This window comes from Nyctibius grandis, chromosome 5 (assembly GCF_013368605.1).
Source record: "Nyctibius grandis isolate bNycGra1 chromosome 5, bNycGra1.pri, whole genome shotgun sequence".
NCBI lineage: Eukaryota > Metazoa > Chordata > Aves > Nyctibiiformes > Nyctibiidae > Nyctibius > Nyctibius grandis.
In genome coordinates this window covers 62,341,757-62,360,801 of record NC_090662.1, presented here as the reverse complement: position 1 = coordinate 62,360,801, position 19,045 = coordinate 62,341,757, and the positions used below count along the sequence as shown (strand labels likewise).

The 19,045-nt window shown below is 50.3% G+C and overlaps 1 protein-coding gene across 1 annotated transcript; it reads left to right on the top strand.

Annotated features, from left to right (window-relative positions):
• The first annotated feature begins 10,628 nt into the window (after window positions 1-10,628).
• On the top strand, window positions 10,629-17,175 carry HMOX1 (heme oxygenase 1). Its single transcript, XM_068401478.1, has 5 exons — window positions 10,629-10,854; window positions 11,173-11,293; window positions 13,714-14,205; window positions 14,821-14,929; window positions 16,437-17,175. Exons 1-5 carry the CDS (start codon window positions 10,823-10,825, stop codon window positions 16,571-16,573), a joined length of 891 nt encoding a protein of 296 aa, XP_068257579.1. The 5' UTR covers window positions 10,629-10,822; the 3' UTR covers window positions 16,574-17,175.
• Window positions 17,176-19,045: the final 1,870 nt, after the last annotated feature.

The following is a 19,045-nucleotide window of genomic DNA, read 5'->3' as shown; positions in this document are numbered from 1 at the left end:
AGGGTGTCCTCAGTTGTCCCCATGCCATCACCTGGTGTCCAGATGAGTGGGAGCTGGGGGAAGGATTCTTAAAAGGAGGTTGAACAGGCTGAAAGTGTCATCTGAGCCCCAGACTTGTAGGAAGGAGTTAAATTAGCTGAAGTTGTCCACACCTCAGCACCTCCCTCTCCCCATGCCTGCACTGCAGCCTCAGCCTCAGGCAGAGGCTTGAGGATAAGAGCTGTGAGCAAAGCTGGTGTGCAGCTGGTGGCAGCGGGGCTGGAAAAAGCAGGGTGCTGGGTTTTCTCCTCTGTAAGCAGTTGTGGGATGGGAGGAGGCTTTGTGTCTTCCTCAGCTTTCCAAGATGGACAGCACATACTATCCTTGGACAGTCTGTCCCTTGGAAAAATGAATGGCCATTTCAAATTCCATTGCATTCCCAATGCCTCTGTGAGGAACTGGGCAAGACCCCCCTCCTTTCTGAACCAGGTGGTATTATACATTTAATATAACCCTCTTTGAGCAGCAGTCCTCAAACCAGGGTGTGTATGCTATCTTCTGGAGGTGGTGGGGAGGGGAAAAACCCAGTCTAATGAGCCTAAGAGCCGCCCGTCCTGCCCCATCTTGCTGATGAGTCCACGAGTGGCTCTGCTGGAGGTTGCCTGAATTTAAAGGGTCACAGTCATGGCTTCATCCCTGAGCTGCTCCCCCTCCCACAGCCACTTCTGCAGCAGGACTTCACCGTGCCACAGGACCCCACACTCCTCACCTAAGAAGGGCTTAGATCAAACAAAGTGTGCAAAGCGCTTTCTTTCTGAAGAGCACAGCCTGAGCCACAGGTTTCTGCCTTACCAGCTGCATGAGGGTTCATGCAGCAAACACGGGTAAAGGCTGGGGAGTGACACATCTGCAGACCTGTATCACAAGTCCATTTTTACCACACTCACAGCTTCCTGAAATAGCTTTTTTTTTTTTTTTAATCTCCAAAGCATCCTTGTCCCAGCAGATGCTAGAAGTGAAACGTGGGTGGAGAGGATTTGCCCCTTCACTGCTGTCTCTGTCCTCTGCTGTCACCCCTCCAGCAAGCCCAGAGCCCAACTTAGCTCCCTGGAGAGCACCTCGCCCCCACCCAGTCAGAGCACGCAGAGCGCACACCAAAGGCTCTGTGCTAGCAGTGTGGCCCACAGGACACTCGAAGTCAAGGGACCATGAGGCCCCATGAGCTACAGGCCAGTGCAGCATCCCCCCAGCACTGCAGACCTGCAAGGGCAGGTCCCTCCTGCGAGACAGGGCTCTGAGCTGAGACACGAGGGGCTGAGAGCCCCTGCAGCTTCCCTCCTGCGAGCCTCGACAGAAAAACAGAGACCAAGGAGGAAAGGCAAAAGGGCCAAATGCTGAGCTTCTCCTCCTGGAGCACCTGCAGGAGAGGAAGCAAGAGCAGGGGCATAATGGAACCCAGGCTGGCGGATTTTGCAGTTTTGGGGCCAGAAGGGCCTCTGGAGCAAGGGGCTTGATGCCCAAACCCTCTTGCCAGTGCCTGGATTTGGACTGCCTGGCTCTGCCGGGGAGAGAGGGCTTCTGGTGCCCAGTCAGCATTTGCGGATGACACCAGCCTGTTCACACCAGTGATATTTTGAACACTGGTTTGTGCCTCAGCAAGCGCTTAAAGCTCTCGGTGCCTCTAGCTCCCTCGGTGCACTGCCTGTGGCTTCCCCTGAAAGAGAAACAAAGCCATCCCCGAATGCATACCCCAAGCATGGGGAGTTCCAGCTCCTCCTTGCTGCCCCTGGGACGCCCTGAGCCCACCTTGGGTAAGGACCCCTTCTCCGCCCTCACCTTGTTTTCTCCCTCCCCAGACAGGCAACACAGGAGCTGACAAAGCCAAGAGGGAACATCCTCGAGGAAGACTTGAGCGCAAGGGAATCGGCTCGCCACTATTTTGATCACGGGGCGAACAGGTGGGAAGGGTTTCTGGTGGCTGCCAAGTGGGGTCAGTCTGAAGTGATGACCAACAGGTGAAAATTCAGAGTGCTGCTCGTGGCCCCCCCCAGGCAACCCTGTCCCCACCACGAGCCAGCCACGGTCACGATGCTCTTCACTGCGGGCCACCCAGAGCAGAGACTGATCCTATAGGGATGATGTCTCTTGTTTTCAAGCAACTGAAAATATGAAGAATGGGGATGAGGGCACGGAAATATTCCGTGCCCAAATTAGTACTGTCGTACTTGTTCTAGATTATACCAGTAATAGCTTGAATAATTTTGCAAGGTTTCTTTTGAGGAAGCACTTGGAAAAAAAACCCTTCCAGGTCTTCAAGGGATCATTTTAAGTAGAGGCCAGGTGTTTTGCATTGGCAAAAACTCCTTCATGATGGCAAAAAAAAAAAAATTACACGCCTATAAAGAATTCCTTTAAATGCCTTTCCCTTTTCAAAACTGTTTTCTAAGGCTGCTATTTTAAAAAGCAGTAATGCTGCCTGCTCGCTTCTGACCACCAGATGGCTGTGGTCCCTCACTCGCTCAGCCTGAGCTCCACCAACTGCAGAGGACAACCTCTCGCTTCACAGTGACCTGCTTAGCAGGCCATACAACCACTGACAACGAAACGAAACAAAACAAAGTTTTTCCTTATTCTAAGTATTATGCTGCAGCCATTAGCCCAGCATGGGCTCACACGGCGACCGGTCCAGAGCATGCACTCAGGCGTTGCGAATGCACGGGGGCCAGGAAAGGAGCGCTTGCACTGTGTCTAAGTATCCATTAATAACCACACTGGGAACAGGATCCTGACCTGGACGGATATTTTGCATGACCCAGAACAGTTGTTTCTATGCAAGCTGAAGTATAACTTCCTTGTACTGGGTCAGCGTTGCTCCACATCTCTAAAAAACAAATATACGCTAAAAGTTAATGTGAATTTCCATGATGTTTGGGTTGTGTGGTTCTTGGCATACCAGCATTGCATTTGTAAAGGCAAAAAAATACATGCTTCTCTTTTACCTACTACTAACCTCCAAACAGTATATGAATTTTTTTTTTAAAGAGCGGCTAAAAAAAATATCTCCTGATTTCCCACAACATCATCTTACAAATCAGCACATAAGTGTCCCATGCTAGTACCCTGGGAAGGCTGTTCTCCATCCCACAGGACTTTCATGTTGCTCTGCCATGTCAAAACTTCCTCAAAGCTTATTTTGGAAATCCTCCTTCCTTCACAAAATGAGAATAAAGCCACTTCCCCTTGCCTTCAGATCACTGTTAGTGGTGCTGTTTAGGGTAGATGGAGATGCTGGGAAGGGACGTACAGCAGGGACCCAGTGGGCAGCAGAGAGGGGGGCTGTGAGGAGAGAAAACATTTCTGTAAAACACACACTCTTATCTGTGTGGGGGCATAAGCAAATGGAAGCACGAGAAGAGGGGAAAGAGACAAAAAAAAAAAGTAAGGAGGATAGGAAAATGTGCAAACACAGGCGTGGAAAAGTAGGTGCCCAGTGCTCAGGAGCAAGGAAATGGAGGTGGCCGGTGGTCACTGGTGCAACACAAGTTGTACTGGCAGCCGGTCTGGGTTTTTTTACTGTTTCCCCTGAAGATATTTCACAAACCATGCAGACAGAGGTGACTTCTTGCACCAGGGTGATGCCAAGGTGGTTGGTAGCCCTGAGGAGATTTCTCTCCTTGACTTGCCTGCTCTCTCCTGGATTTTAGGGCACCCAGAGCATCCCACACGGTGTCCAGCAGCTCTGCTGCGTGTTGGGGGAACAAATGTCCCTGTTGCTTTGTGTCAGTGACCGGTGAAACCTGAGCAAGGGAATGGGGACTCAGGGCTATGGGCCCACAAGCAAAAGTTTCCTCTTCCCCATCTGCCATCGTCCTTGCAAAATCTTGTGTGTGTGAGGGAGCATGGGAGGAACTGCAGTGGGTTTGGACTGCACGAGTGGGCAGATTCGCTTCCCCCTCCCAGCAAGGTCACCAGCAGTCAGAGGGATGGAGACGGGTGAGGGGGGACAGGATCACTTTCCATGGGTGGGAGTTCGCTGCAGCACAGTCTCCAGCAGTGTTTCTGTGGAGCTGGACCTTGGTCCTTGCCGGGGGCTCCTGGCTGGGGGCTGCAGGGGTGTTTTGCTCTGCAACAGCGAGGCTGGGGGGCTCAGCTCTGGCGAGGAGACCCCAGGGCAGACAGGCTCTGCAGCAGGGCTTTTCTCAGGGGGGATCAGTAATTCCTTCTGGCACTGAAAAGCCACATGTGCCAGTCTTCAGGCGCTGTGTTTTCCTGGCCGATCATGGCAGAAAAGCGCGGATCAGGCACAAGGTGAATTTGACGGCAGGGTGAGGCAAGGACACGGCTTTCCCGCAGCTTTAGGGGAGGCTCTTTCTCCAGCACAGAGCAGCAGGAAAATCTGTGTTTAGAAAAATTGCTGTGAGGCATTTCAGTGGTATTTTTAGCTCCTTGACCAAAAAAAAAAAAAGGGCCTTAAATACCAGGCCAGTCTCAGTGAGAGATAGGTGCCAATTTCTCTGAGCTTCTTTGTACAATTTCAGTCCAAATAGGGAAAAAAAAAAAAGAAAAAAAGCCAGGGTGTGGATGATCTGCTGCCAGCAGTGCCCCTCTGCCCATCCCCGCTGCCTCCAGGCAGGGACTCACACCATCAACCACCAGCTCAAGCAGAGCGATAAGGGGGTCACCCACCTCATGCCAAACACCTTCTGTCCCTCTAACCTCTGCCAGACTGCACCTGGCAGCCGAACACTTTAATTCAAATCCTACGTTGCTCAGGTGCTCTCTCGTTAATGATTATTTAGCCTACGTGCCGCAGCCATGGTCCCAAGGTGCTGCTGTGCTAGGCACAGCGCAGGGAAACGGGGGCTCAGCCACACAGAGCAGACAGCCAGCACTCTGTGCCCGGGATGCTAGGGAAGAACCCCCCCAAAAAAAGGGGGATGTTCTTGCTCTTTTACGCTAGCAGCTGTGGTCTGCAAGCACCGCAGTGCACGGGGCTCTCCAATGCTGAGCCCACCCTGCCCCTAAAGCATGAGTTTTGAAGAGAAACCTGCCTTTTCGTATATTTTTATATATTCTCTCTTCTTCATATTCCTTCTCGTTAGCATGTAGCATCATACTTTCAAAACAAAGTTCTTTCAAACAGCAGCTCAGTCAGGTAAACTCAGTTTTGCCTGCCTGCCCTGGAGCAATCTTTTGTAACAAGTGAAGAAAAGGGGAGGGGGAAGGGGGGGACACAGGCTATGTCACAGACACCCTGTATGGCCTTGGGTAAGTTGCTTAAATTTGGCACACCCCACATGACAGCCTCTAAAATAAACTCCTCCTCACACCCCATATCTCCTGGGTTTGGTGTTTTCTACCAGCACAGGTGAAGCCAGGCGCCCATCCAGCACCCCAGAAAGCAGTGTTCCCCTGCCTCAATTCCCCCTGTATGGAGCGGGGACTCTCCCAGTCCCAGGGCAGATGTCCACAGCATCCTCCATGTCCCCGGGTCAGCAAGGTGGGCATTGGGACACCAGCTTTTCTCACCTTTCCCAGCCTCCCCCCAGTGCAGCTGCAGAGTGCTGGGAAGCACAGCTGGAGAAGGGGCATTTTTCCACTGCCAGTGATGCCGCACGTCCCACCGGGACTCCCTGCTCTTGCTTGAGCCCCAAAACCCCGCAGCCTGCCTCCCGCTAATGCTGACTCGCCCTTTCCCCAGCGTGGGCGTCCTGCTGAGTCTCAGGGTCACGCCGGGCCGCCCCATATTGCTGAGTAAAGGTTTCGGGCTGTGGCGGAGGGGCTCTTTTGCTGAGTCACGGTGCAGCAGGGTCCGCGTGAGGCGGTTTATTAAGGGGCGGTTTCCTGCGCGCCGCCTTGAGATTGCAGCTGCTGTTCTTGGCCCCGGTCCTGCTTCTCGGGGCAATCGGAGAAATCTCCAGAAACAGCCTGTCAGCTGCGTGGCCCCGTGCGGGAGGAGGACACACGTCTCCCACACCCCATGGCAGGGAACCATGCAGGGGTGGTTTGGAAACCTTGGCAGGGCAGGGGTGGCGGGGGGGTCTGGGTCTCACACTCTTTGCAGAACTTGGTTTCCAGCTCCATCTCCTCCCCTCCTCTGAGAAAGAGGTGTGATCTGTGGCACAAGGTCCTCCTTGTTGCATACATGTGATTTTCAAATCCAGATTTTCACAGTTTGTCCCGTCTCGCAGGCAGGGCACACTTTGTTTTACATGGTCGTAGCACTGAAACAAAGGAGGCGGCATGGTCTGAAACATTTGCGCAAATGGGATTTTTATTTGCTAACTCTGCCCTGCTCCCTTCCACACCTCCCTTTTGCTCCCAAAGCAAATCCCCAGCATGGCATGGGGTCTGACCCACCACCACCAAGACTCTGAGGAGGGTGGTGGGCTCTATGTACCCTCCCACAAAATTTCAGCCCAGTGTACCCATAACCTGGACACCTGCTTCGCACTTTAGGTCGCTGCCTGACCCTGGGTCTCTGGTCGCAAGGTGAACACGGTGCTTGCTCTGTGCTCTCTCCTCCTCCCTGCTCTGCTCCCAGCTGGCCCAGAGCTCTCTCCTTGCTGGTAGCCATGTGCTGGAGACACCCATGCACTGCAGCACATATATATCCATACATCTATAAAAATATGTATTGTAATCTGCACTTCCTATTTTTGTCATGCTGGTTCACTTATGTCTGAGAAAACTGCCTGCACCTCCATCTCCCCCCATGTCGGTCTCCAGGGTTCCCACGTGTGGGGTTTGCCCAGCACAGCCGTGTCTGTCTATAGGGCTCTCCCAAGGGTACCAGCAATGACAGTCTGGAGGATGCCTGCAGCGCCTGTGCTCCCCATAGGGATTTCCAGTGCGTTGCTGGACTCCTGACCTCCCTTTTTGCACCTGTATCTTTGATCTAGACTTGGATTGTTCGATGCTGACGGCAGCAAGCACAGTCAGTTCTGCCAGGGTCCAGCTGGGCCGGGCAATCTCCCTTTGGTAAACACAAATTAACAGATAACACATCTCTGTATACTCCAGCACTGACTCCCTTCCTCAGCAAGTCATTTTAAGTGGTTATCACAACTTCTTTTTTTTTTTCCCCTGCCATTACACAGCAATTCCTGGTTACTGAGTCAGCTTTCCAGGCGCAAACCAGGCAGCTGTGTTTTGCTGTGTCATGGTGCATTTTGCTGTGTCACGGTCCAACAGAGCCCATTAACCCCTCCGAGCAGTGAAGGCTGGTTTTCACCCCGTGGTGCCTCCCCTGCCCTGCCCAGCCGAGCTGCCCAGAGCTGCCTGCCGGAGCCCAGTGTGGAACAGCACTTCCCACACAGCTCCAGGAGAGCTGACTTGGCACTCTGTGACTGCCTGTGTAACTAGACATTTCTGACCACAAATCTGTTGGCAGAACATGCTGTTAAGTCTATAAAGAGGAGAAAATCCCCCACTTTCCTATCCCAGATGAAAATACCGACCCCTCAGTAACTTTCTGTTGTTGTTAACCATTCATTTACCCCATCTCTTCATTAAGCATGTTCTCAGGGGCTGGGCTGTGCAGATGGAGGGTTTAAGCCCAGCAGGAACTACTACAAATATCTTGCCTGAGGCTACTTGATTTATCTTTGCTAGAAATCTCCTGAGCAGTTTCACTGGTGCTCATGTTGGCACGACTCAGCCACGGCTCGCTGGAAGAGTAGGAGATGACAGGACTTCTGGCAGGCACCATGGAGACCACAGGGCTGACACTTCAATGAGGTCCAAGCAAAATCTCCTAGTGAACTGAGTGAGGGCTGGACTCTGCTTTCCTGTGTCCCACTATGCCCAGAGTGAGTTGCTCTGTGGGCAGTTTGTTCCTTCTGCTAAAAACACATACCTCCTTCCCCGGGCATCACTCTCAAGTGTTGACTTCCCAAGTTCTCTTCTAGGAAGAGACAGTCCCTCACAGATCTCCACCAGCACATTGGCACACTTGGTGTCATTAACCTCCCCACACTGCATAGCAACAGCACAGCAGAAGCAGTACAAGTCCTCACCACAGAGGACTGGTTGGGGCCAGAAATGCCCCAGGCCAGCAACTGCAAAGCTGATGACACCCCACTTTCAGTTCTCCTTCCATCTTGCTGAGGGGCATTTGGGCCTTTCCGGAGAGCTGGGCTCAGTCTCACAGTTGCTCCATTCGAAGTAACCCTGATCAGCTGGAGACCGGACGGCACAAATCAGTTATGGGGCACAGATTGCTTGCCTGCACCTATGGAAAAGCTCACAGTGGAGGTGAGCTGCAGTAGGGACCTTCTCTCTTGTGACCAGCCCAGGAGAAGGTCCAGCCCCAAGATCCAGAAGGAGGTACATTGGTTCCATGTCCTGGGGCAGTGTGGTTATGAGCCAGGACTTCTTCCTGGGAAGAAGTATCCTACCTGGAATGGCAGTGACATGACTAGACACACTCTCTCTCTTCCCTCAGTCTCACATCCACATTGAACTCAACCCTGGATGAAACGGAAGGAGGAGGACCTTTTGGATACATCCTTTTGAGTGCCTCCAAGCATGCAATCTCTTGGAAGAGGGCAGGCAGGCAGAGGACAAAAGTACTGGCCTGAAAGCAACCAGAAGATCCTTGGGAAGGAACTGGGAGCATTACTGGAGCTGCAGAACAGAGGTGAAAGGAGGGGCAGGGCTTGAAGGTTGGGTTTTTTTCATATTATTTCATTAAATGAATAATATTATTCATTTTCACGTTCTCTTATATTTCCTACTTCCCTCCACCAGAACTACAGGTTCAATCTGTGCTCCAGCTTCCCGTGTCAGAATAGAACTCACTGAAAAGGACAGAAAACATGAGATTTAAGGAGTGATGCCAGAGGGAAATGCTCATTTCAAGGCCACCCCTGTGGCAAAATGGCATCAATGTTTTCAGGAGGGACTGGCCATGCAGCCCTGTGCTCCCATGGGCTCTGCACAGGAACCCTCTCTCAGGAGATATTTGGGGCTTTGTTGTGCTTGCTTCAAAGATTCACACATCCCAATACATTTATTTTACCTTGCAGAAAACCAAGCAAGCCAGCAGCAAGTTGTCTGCAATGGCATGGGGGTAAGAGAGGAACGTGACAGCTTTTGCTAGCATGCACTGTTGCTTTAAAAGACAAAGCAAGACAGGAAAAGTCTGGCTGAGTCAGGGTGGAAGCGCTGAGTAATCCTTCCGTAGCGCTGCACAGCACGCCAGATGTCTGCCCGAGTCAAAAAACAAGTGTGGAAGCGTATTTCCCCCAGGACATCTTTCTAACCTACAGCACCAAACCCAGCTGTGGCCAGGTGTGGGTGCAGCGACAGGAAGACATGCGAGGCATGCGGCTGGGACGGCAGCACCCACCAGCAAAGCCCCAGAGTGGACTCACCAGAGAGAGGGGCAGATGGACAGATGATGCCACGGTCCTTCCCCCTCCTCCCCAGGCTCTGCTTCCCTACCACCCCGCACACAACTGCAGCACAGGGGCTTCCTCACCCCCACAGCAGCAGGGGAATGGTGGCTTTAAGTGCCCTGCTCTTTGGGTTGAGCACAAAATGTGTGCTTTTCTGAAGTACAGCTGGCCAGTGCATCATCTGTCCTGGCTAGCCCTGCTTCCAGCACAGCTACAGTTGGAAAAGAAGGGCCCCACTTCATCTGTTGGCTGCCTCATTGACTACTTCACCAGACAAAACAGCAGAGCAGCCAGCTACTGGCAGAAGCACCTTGTCCAACTCTCTTTTCCCAAATCAGAGAAATTATTTGCCTTTGAAAGCCTCTGCAGACTTCCTCAGTTTCCCCCAAGTCTTGTATCACATCTTTTCAGTCCACCAGCTACCCCAGCCTTCTGGGCATCTAGGAGATGGAGTGCCATTCTCCTAAATCGCCCTGCACACAGCTGTGGTAACAGCAGGGGCCAGTTGCCACACAAATCACAGTATTTTTTTCATGCACAAGGGAGCATGAAAAGGATTTCTCTGAGCATTGGTGCAGGCACACCTGTGTTGGCTCTGTGCAAAGAGACAGGGTTTATTCCCCAGTGCCCAGCACTGGGCAAGGGCACTTCTGGTGCTTGCAGACCAGAACTGGTGCATGTGTGTGCTGCAGCAGCTGGATTACCCCTGGTGCCCTCAACTGGTACATACCCCAGGGTCCCTGTTGTGCTCCTTGCCATGAAGGAGGTATGCTCCTAACCTGTAGTGCTCAGGTCCCCATCCCATGGCCAGCAAGAACCGTGTTACCTGAGAGACTCTCTGAAGATGTGCGCAGTCATGGGAAATAAGACATTTATACCTGGGTTCTTCTAGGGCAGATGAGGGTGGGTGTTGTCTTAGCTCCCCAAGCAGGGTGCAGCCAGGGCACAGGCTAGGGTGTAGGAAGAGGAGGCTGCCCACCCCACCCCAGGCACTAGCCCTGTAAATACACCCCTCCTTGTCCAACCCCGCTGCCCCCAGCACAATGAGCACCTCTTGCAGCACTTGGGCTCTGTGTGCCATGGGCACTGCGCTGAAAGGGTTACGGAGCCAGGCACCTTTGAAGAAGAAGTTGCTGGACATCCTTGTTTGTGCTTAGTTGTTAAGATGCATCAGGTGACTTCCTCTGGTCCCCTGGGGCCACAGGCGAGGAGAGGGTGACAGCCATGCTGGGAAGGGAAGCGCAGTTGTGTTGCAAGAAGTTTGTACTCACACTGAGGTCAGCGGTTTGGCTGCTCACGTGGCCTGGCAGTATAAAGCTGGATGCAGGAGCCGGGCTGCCCAGCTCAGAGGCTTCGCTGTCCTGGGAGCAGAAGGGAAGGAGGAAAGCACGAGCAAGACAAAAACAACAGGGAAGCAGAGGAGTGAAACGAAGTGGAAAAACATGGAAACTTCCCAGACACACAGCTCTGAAAGGTGAGCACGGGACAGGAACGGGAGGGAAATTCTTTGCCAGAAGAGTATTATGTTTCTCCCCTGGCTTTTAAGCATGCTGTTCCTGTTTCTGCTCTGCATGCTCCTGCTTTCACCTCTGGATGGAGTCTGTCAGTCCTCCCCACTCAGGACAGCGTTTGGGATGCTGGTGCTCCCCTGTTCCCATCCGTGGCTCTCGGGAATGCTCTGCTCCTTTTCCTGTGATCCCAGGCTCCCCCTTTTTTCCTAGAGAGTTAAGATAGATACATTTTGCTGGAGGAGAGCAACAGCACTGACATCTGTTTTGCTGCTCCTCCCCAGCATGTCCAAGGACCTGTCAGAACTGATGAAGGAAGCCACCAAGGAGGTGCACGAGCAGGCAGAGAACACACTATTCATGAAGAATTTCCAGAAGGGGCAGGTGTCGCTCCACGAGTTTAAGGTACTTGGTAGCAGCATTGCTTGGGGATGGGATTTCCTTGCCAGCAAATACACTGCTAGATGAGACGGGCTGCACGGGGACTGAAGGAGGAGGAGGGGGATGGCGCGCGCAAGGAGGTGCTTTGCATTACAGCTGTCTGGTATCAGCATCTCCTGTGCAAAACATGTGCTCCATCAAACTCCAGCACCCTAAGATCTTACCGGTTCCTCTGGCAGAAGGCAGGGCAGGACTGTGCATATCGGGATGGGCAGTCAAGCTGAAACAGGATAAAAAGATGAAGAGGCTGATGGGATTAATGCAATTGCTCTTCTCTTTCTTCATAAATGCCTGCATGTTAATTATTGGCAATGATAGTTAATGGAGGTATGACTATGTGCAGACGCCTGAGTGGCTGAAATGCCAAAAAGAGGGAGAATACTAGATTTATAACACTCTAAGCAGCTACAGCTAGAAATAATGATGGAATAGTGAGAAAGTGAGGATGTGGGATCATCTCGGGCACTGAACTTTGCAGTGTTTCAGTTCTCACTTGGGTTACACCAGAGCTGAGATCATGAACAGTAATAACTCAAAGGCAGACTGAGTTTGAGCAAGCCATGTCTGCTGTTAACACGTAGGAGCCTGTTGCTTTCCTTAAGATAAAAGAGAAACATTTGCAGATATTAGTCTGCACGTAACCTGGTTAGATACGTGATTCCCGGGATCTGAGCCACGTAGCAAAGCCATGAGCAAAAACAAAACACACACCTGGGCGAGAAATTCCTGGGAGGCTATAGGATGTGACGCATGGGCTTGCAAATAACAGCCAGTGATCCAACCTGTGGTTTAATTACTTTGTTGTTGAATTGTTCCTTGGCAAATAAATCCACAAAAGTAGGAAAAAGACTACTTATTTCTGTCAAGTCGCATTCAGGATACTTAGCCAAGTGTAAATTTATTCCCAGGTGCTGACTTCCTGCTGTTAGAAATGCGGCATTGGTTAGGCAGTGAACTTTGAGACAGGCTGGCAATAATGTGAAAAGTCAGGTCTTCAGGAATACAGCTCAGTTTCTTAGAAGATGTTGTCAGGGGGATGCTGTCAGGGGGAGCGAGATGCGACATGGGTTTTAAAAAAGTAACGACGGCCTTCAAAAGCCATGTTGCCCATTAAATCACTACCTGACTCTGAAAACAACCGGTCAAGTTATATTTTCTCAGTTTGTTAGGCAATGTTCCTATGTTTTGTTTCTTTTCCAGTAAGCTGGACAACAGGTTCTTGTTTAAAAAAATCTATTTTTGTTTATTCTCTTGGCAAACCTATATATCTGCCCCAACATGTGACTCCCCAGAATCTGAGTATTTGCTTCCACAACCAAGCCACTACCTCCGTGCTTATCAAAGTCCTGTTTGCTGGCACAGTGGGGAAAAGTTGGAACGCAACTCTTTTACTGCAGAACTGATTGCTTTGTGGGGCAGTAAACTGCTTTCTCTCCCGTCAGCATTGTAATCCCTCCCCGCTGCCCCGTCCCCAACCTGACTCACCTGTGCTGCAATACCTTCATGTTTTACCCTTTGCTGCTGATAAGGGATTCCAGTGTAAGGAAGGGGTGGTGTAGGTGTAAGTATGTATACAGCCTCTGAAAACAGAATGCCTGGGGAAGGAAAGAACACAGCTAGATTGTCTTATGCCACGTGGGAAAGCTGGCAGATGGAAGAAAATATCGTGTAAGCTGGGAAAAACAACAATAACAATGGTTTCAAAATAGAGAGGAGAACACACAGCCTTGCAGCGCTCCTTCACAAAGGCATCTTTCAGAGGCAGGCTGTGCTTCCAGCCCCCTTTTATCTTGTCTCCTTGGGGCAACCAAGGAGGCAACCCCACTTGCAAGTCTGAATGAGGAGAGCAGTGGTGCCTCAGTTTCCAGGATGGTGGGATGCCAACAGGACGAATATGTTGAAAAATAAACAGGGTGTGTCATTGTCTTACAAGGCCCCACAAAGGGAAGCCACATCTTGAAGCGTTCAGATTTGAACAATGCACCAGGAAATACACCTTTGGGAATACCCTCTCTGTTGACTGAGGGAATGAGGAGAATAGACCAGGCACAATTTAACAGGGCTCCCGTTTCCATTACATCAAGCTGCAAGACCTTTAACTTGAAGGTGAAGGCAGCAGCTTTCAAGGGCAGGTAAGACCAGTATCTGCTGGAGAGGGCTTAGGTCTTACCTGATGCTGCCTCAAGTGTAAGGGTAAGAGCTAAAAGGTGTCTCACTGCACCTTTCAACTCTGTTTTCCACATGGGAAACCTGCAACATCACAGATGTGCATGACTTATACTGGGTGTGCCCATGAGTAACTTTTTTGTTAGAAGGATCTGTCCCCAAAACCTGAAGAAGACAGACAGATGCATCTGTAGCTTATCCTCTTCCTTCTCTTTCAGCTGGTTACAGCATCCTTGTACTTCATCTACTCTGCTCTGGAGGAAGAGATTGAACGTAACAAGGACAACCCAGTTTATGCCCCTGTGTATTTTCCGGCGGAGCTGCACCGGAAAGCTGCCCTGGAGGAAGACTTGGAGTACTTCTACGGCAGCAACTGGAGGGAAGAGATCCCATGTCCTGAGGCTACTCAGAAATATGTTGAGAGGCTCCACTACGTAGGCAAGAACCACCCAGAGCTCCTGGTGGCCCATGCCTACACTCGGTATTTGGGAGACCTGTCTGGGGGGCAGGTGCTGAAGAAAATTGCCCAAAAGGCCCTCCATCTGCCCAGCACTGGAGAAGGGCTGGCTTTCTTCACCTTTGATGGAGTCTCCAATGCCACCAAGTTCAAGCAGCTCTACCGATCCCGCATGAATGCCCTCGAGATGGATCTTGCCACTAAGAAAAGAGTCTTGGAGGAGGCCAAGAAAGCATTCCTGCTAAATATACAGGTGAGTAACAACCAGCCAGCCCTGCCTGCCCACACCCTCTCTGAGACAAGATAATAGCTACAGGGGAAAGGCAAAGCCGGTATTTCTGCTGTGGAGCTTATGGGAAGTTGTGGATTAGGGCAAGCTAGTCAGAGTTGGATGGCTACACTTGTCCATCCTGGGAGCCTAATAAAAGGCTGGTCTCTGTAAAGCTCTTCTCCCTCCCCCAGGGTTTGAATTCAGGCTCTTCCATTGCCATTATGCAGATATGAATGAGGGCTTATACTGGGAGTGGGGATCACCACCTATCTGTCCTACCTCTATAGTACAGCTCCACAGATCCTCTGTGGATGCTGACCAGATGCACAGGTACCTTGCTTTCCTTCCCATCAGAAGATGGGTAATAGCCTTCTCCTGAGCTGGAAGCTTCAGGGAGAACCTGTAAAGTGAACAAGGAGTTTGAAAGACATGCCTTTGACCCCACAGGCAGGTTATGTTCCATGCAAAAGGTGCCAGGAGACTTGGACTGGAGGCTTGTGTCTTCCTCTAGTTCCTAAAGTGCCTGGGGCAGGAGCAAGGGGTGCAGTGAGAGAAGAACAGGAGGCCACATAATGAGACAGTATTCCCTCTTCTCAGGTGTTTGAGGCGCTGCAGGAACTGGTGTCTAAGGGCCAGGAGAACGGTCACCCTGTGCAGCCAAAAGCAGAGCTTCGCACAAGGAACGTTAACAAATCATATGAGCACGGTAAGACACTTCTAAGGGCAGACGTTTAACATTGCTCCTTGTGGTTTTGTTCTCCTCCCTCCCTCTGTTCTTGTTTGTAAAAGCCACTGAGAAATGAGCATGAGGTGCTTGTCCCATCTCTCCTCCAGCCATCATTAGGTAGCGCGAGGAGAGGCACTGGTGTGTGCAAAGCTTCTTCTAGACATGACAGAGCAAGGATGACACATCAGGCCTCTACAGAGATAGTGTCAAAGAGGGAGCTTTACAAGAAGAGACTCTCCTCTCCTCCTCTTAGGTTTTAACAAGCATAAGGTTCATTCGCCACATGAGTTTCAACCACAGGGAAAACTGGCCTTCAGTTCAGGGAAGCAAAGGCAGCAATTTCGAACCCAGCAGATCAGCCGTGGTCCTGTGATGCTGACAGAAGGTTCTTCTGGACACACAGCCCTATCCAATGGCCTGTCCTTTTGGGCTAAATCTCCCTCTGGTCATTTTTCTGCCTTCCAGAAGTATTTACTGAAAACATTTATTGAAAGTGTGCTGGGTTTATAATGAGCATTGTTCTGGATGGTGAAATGTAACCACCTGGGCAGTGGGGATGTACAGCTGCCCATCAGCTTTGCAAAACTGAAAAATTTCCATCTCCTGGCAAGCGCTGATCCCAAACTGGGCAAAGGCGGTGCAGCAGCTGCAAGCGAAGCAATCCCTTTTCAGGGAGTCAGGCTTGTGACTGAGTGAGGAGTGGGCTCAGAAGTTTACAGAGGAGAGTTGTTTCCCTGATAATGTGTGATTCAAATAAAAAAGCCCTTATGACCTACCCATTCTGAAACTAAAAGGGAGATTTTTCAGTGCATACTGGATTGAACCACAGTTTTCCTGTGGCAAAGTATGAAAAGCAAACCTCATCTTGTGCATCTCTAGACAATGAAGCTTAAAGCAACTTTTTGGGAAAGGCAGTAAAAGTTCTCTGTGAAACTTTGCTTCTCCTTTCCCAATACACTCATAAAAGTAGGATTTTCAGAAAAGTTTGGTGTTGGATGAGGAATCCCATCCTGAAGTTATACTGGGAAAATTATTTGCCTGGAGTGCTAAGGACTACCTCTTTAAGGTCATTAGATGCCTAACCAATTAAACCAATGAGACGCAGGGGAAAAAATGCCTTTTAAAATTCTGGCTTAAGTATCTGACTGTCTTCTGCACACATCAGGGGTTTGATGGAGGTGAGCAGTGCATTTATAAGCCTGTAAGGAGACAAGGGAAGAGGCTGGTAGTCACATACAGGCAGAGGGGTTGTGAGCCTTTGTGATTCCCAGGTCAAGTCTGCTGCTTCCCTTCCTCACCTACCCTGGAGAGCAGAACCTGCTGCCACTGTTTCCCCCAGCCCAACTGGGCTCTGGGCTTCCTCCTTCTCCCCTTGACAACTCCAGCAGGGTCTGCTCCAGCACTGGGTAGAGCAAGTGTGACTACTGGCAGCTTCTTGCCTCAACCTGTTCTCACCCACTTTTTTTTTCCTCCCTATTTGATCTAGGTCCAGCGCCTGGGAAAGCAAGTGAGAAGACAAACAGAAGACACACAGACATGATGCCCATCAGTCCCCTGGTGCGATGGATCCTGGCGCTCAGCTTCCTAGCCACAACAGTTGCTGTGGGCTTATTTGCCATGTGAAAGAGCAGGACCATCACCTTCTCTTTGTGCCTTCCCTCACCCTGAACTAATCCACCTTTCCCAGTCCTTGTGAGAGAAATTCCCCTGACTGGGTACTGTGATCTTGGCTCTGCCACTAATACTAGAAGACTTTTCTCCCCAGAAATCAAAGAGAGTGCTGTAAGGGGGTTCAGGCAAAGTCTCTCTCATGCTTGGTATGAACTCTTCTCACAGACTAACTTTATCACCAAAAGCTAAGGGTAGAAAAGGCTAAAAACAATGGCCAAGAATTGTCATTGCTTTACAGAGTGCCTGCAAAAATCCTACAGGATCAGCAATGCAGCTTTGACATCTGTCTCTCCTCAGAAGCGTGAAGCTCCCCGGAGCTCTGTTTGCTCAGTTTTTTATACTGCTAGATAATACTGTGATCACTTTTTCTGTGGAGCCACATGGCTCCTGTGGGTTGCCTGTTTTATATGACACTAGTAGGTCTTTCTTAATTCTTTTTCCAATCAATCATTTTTGTTTTTTTAAAAAGCAGAAGACGGTTGTTGAAGATACAGTGTCATTCTCTTGTCTGGTTATATAATTTATACACATAATAAACTTCAATGTAAAGTCTTCAGGCCTAGTGTTTCCTATTATTAAAGCCTTACCTGGGGGAAAAGAAAGGGTCTTTCTTCCTCACAGTTTTATGTTTTTTGGAGCTGCTGCCTCCACAGACACGACAACAGACAAAAGTGGGAGCTATCATCAGAGCCAGACTCTGCTCCCACTCAGTGCTAACAATAACCTGTTACAAGCTGGGGCAGGTTTCTTCAGCTGCTACATATTGGTCTCTATTTCTAGAAATGTCATGAAATTCTGTGAGTGTACGAAGTATTTTGTAAGGGGTGGAAGCCGTACGTAAGAGCTGGTCGCTATTCTATTAAAAGCAAAAGGTGACGGGACCCTCAGCTGGTCGAAACCAGGACAGCTCTCCCTGACCACTACCAGCTAAGGGCTCCATTACCAGACTGCCTTTGCAAGAACTTCAGCATGCATCAGGAAAGCAAGTATGTTTTCATCACCCAGAAATGAAATGCACACTAGGTTTTGAACCCATGAGGCAGCTAAATGGGAGACATCAAGCATGCAACTGCATGCCCTCACCTAAGTAACAAACCAACCCAACTTACTCCCAAGACTCAGCACACGCATGGCATTGCTAAAGACACTCCAAACACACAGCACTGCCCGAGCAGCCCATGCACACAGCTTCCTTTCCGCCCCTTTTGCTGAGGCAGATCTGGAGGTCTGGCTTTGTGGCCAGCCACTGTTACGGCCATAGGCCCTCTCTGCTTCAGAGGGTCTTCTAACACAGGAGTCACTGCAGGAGAGGAGGCAGTTCAGGTATGGCACAGCAGGTACCAACAAGGTCATTATCTATCACCTCAGAGTCCATTCCTCTCTTTCTACGAGAAAGCCTCTGTGATGCTGCCTGTTCTGGCTGTGACCTTAATCCCAGAGACACACTTTCTTACCGATCTGTTCTAATGACCAGCACTGAACCTGCTCAAAGAGCAAGAATCAGAAGGCAGGTCCTGCTGAGAATAAGCAGTGGGAAAGAGGGGCTGTCATTATGCTCAGGCTCTTATCTTCCCTGTAGCGCTCCCCAAATCCCCTTTAATACTTCTCTATTTGGACCCATTCGCTAACCCCTGGTAGCAAAAATAGTTAATTCTTAAAAAAGATAGTTAGATGTTTGAAAAGCAGGGATATGAGGCTTGATAGCTATTCAAATACAAGAACTTATTCATTCATTCAAATCGATATTAAGTTTTACCTATTCAGTTCCTCTAACTCACCCCAACTAAATCATTATGTTCATTCAACCATGCTGACTAACTAAACATCCCAAACATGCAAATAAATGCCCATGAGCTCAGAAATGCACTCTGACACACTCAGCCCCTCTCCACTGCCCAGAGAGATCCTAACTGTGACGTCAAATTTAGGAAATCTGGATTCAGACTGACATCATCCCCTCCCTGCTCATGGCATAAGAGGTGTGGTGCTTTCAGTATCTCACAGCCTTTGTGCTATTGCACACTGAAAGACTCCAGACTGAGCCTAAAGAAGTTTTCAGAGGTGAAGACTAAGGCTTTGCTTTGTACTAGATCTACTATCTTTGTATCTGGTTTCTCTGCAACGTGATGGTCTTCACTTTCCAGCTGCTGCTTTTAAAACCTCCCTTGCGACACACGGCGCTTCCCAGCTCTGTTTGCATTTAGGACACACACCACCACATTTCTGAAGAGCCAAAATGCTTGTGCAATGACCCACCAGCCTCCCCCCCCAAATTCACGACTAGTCAGGAGAAAAGCATCCCGCAGAACACACCCTGAGGCACCCGCAGCCTGTCTGGGGGCTGTCAGGCTTGTTGCACAGCTACTGCCATCCCTGCGGGGCCCTGGCCAGAGCGCCCGCCCACCATTTCCCCGCAGTACATCC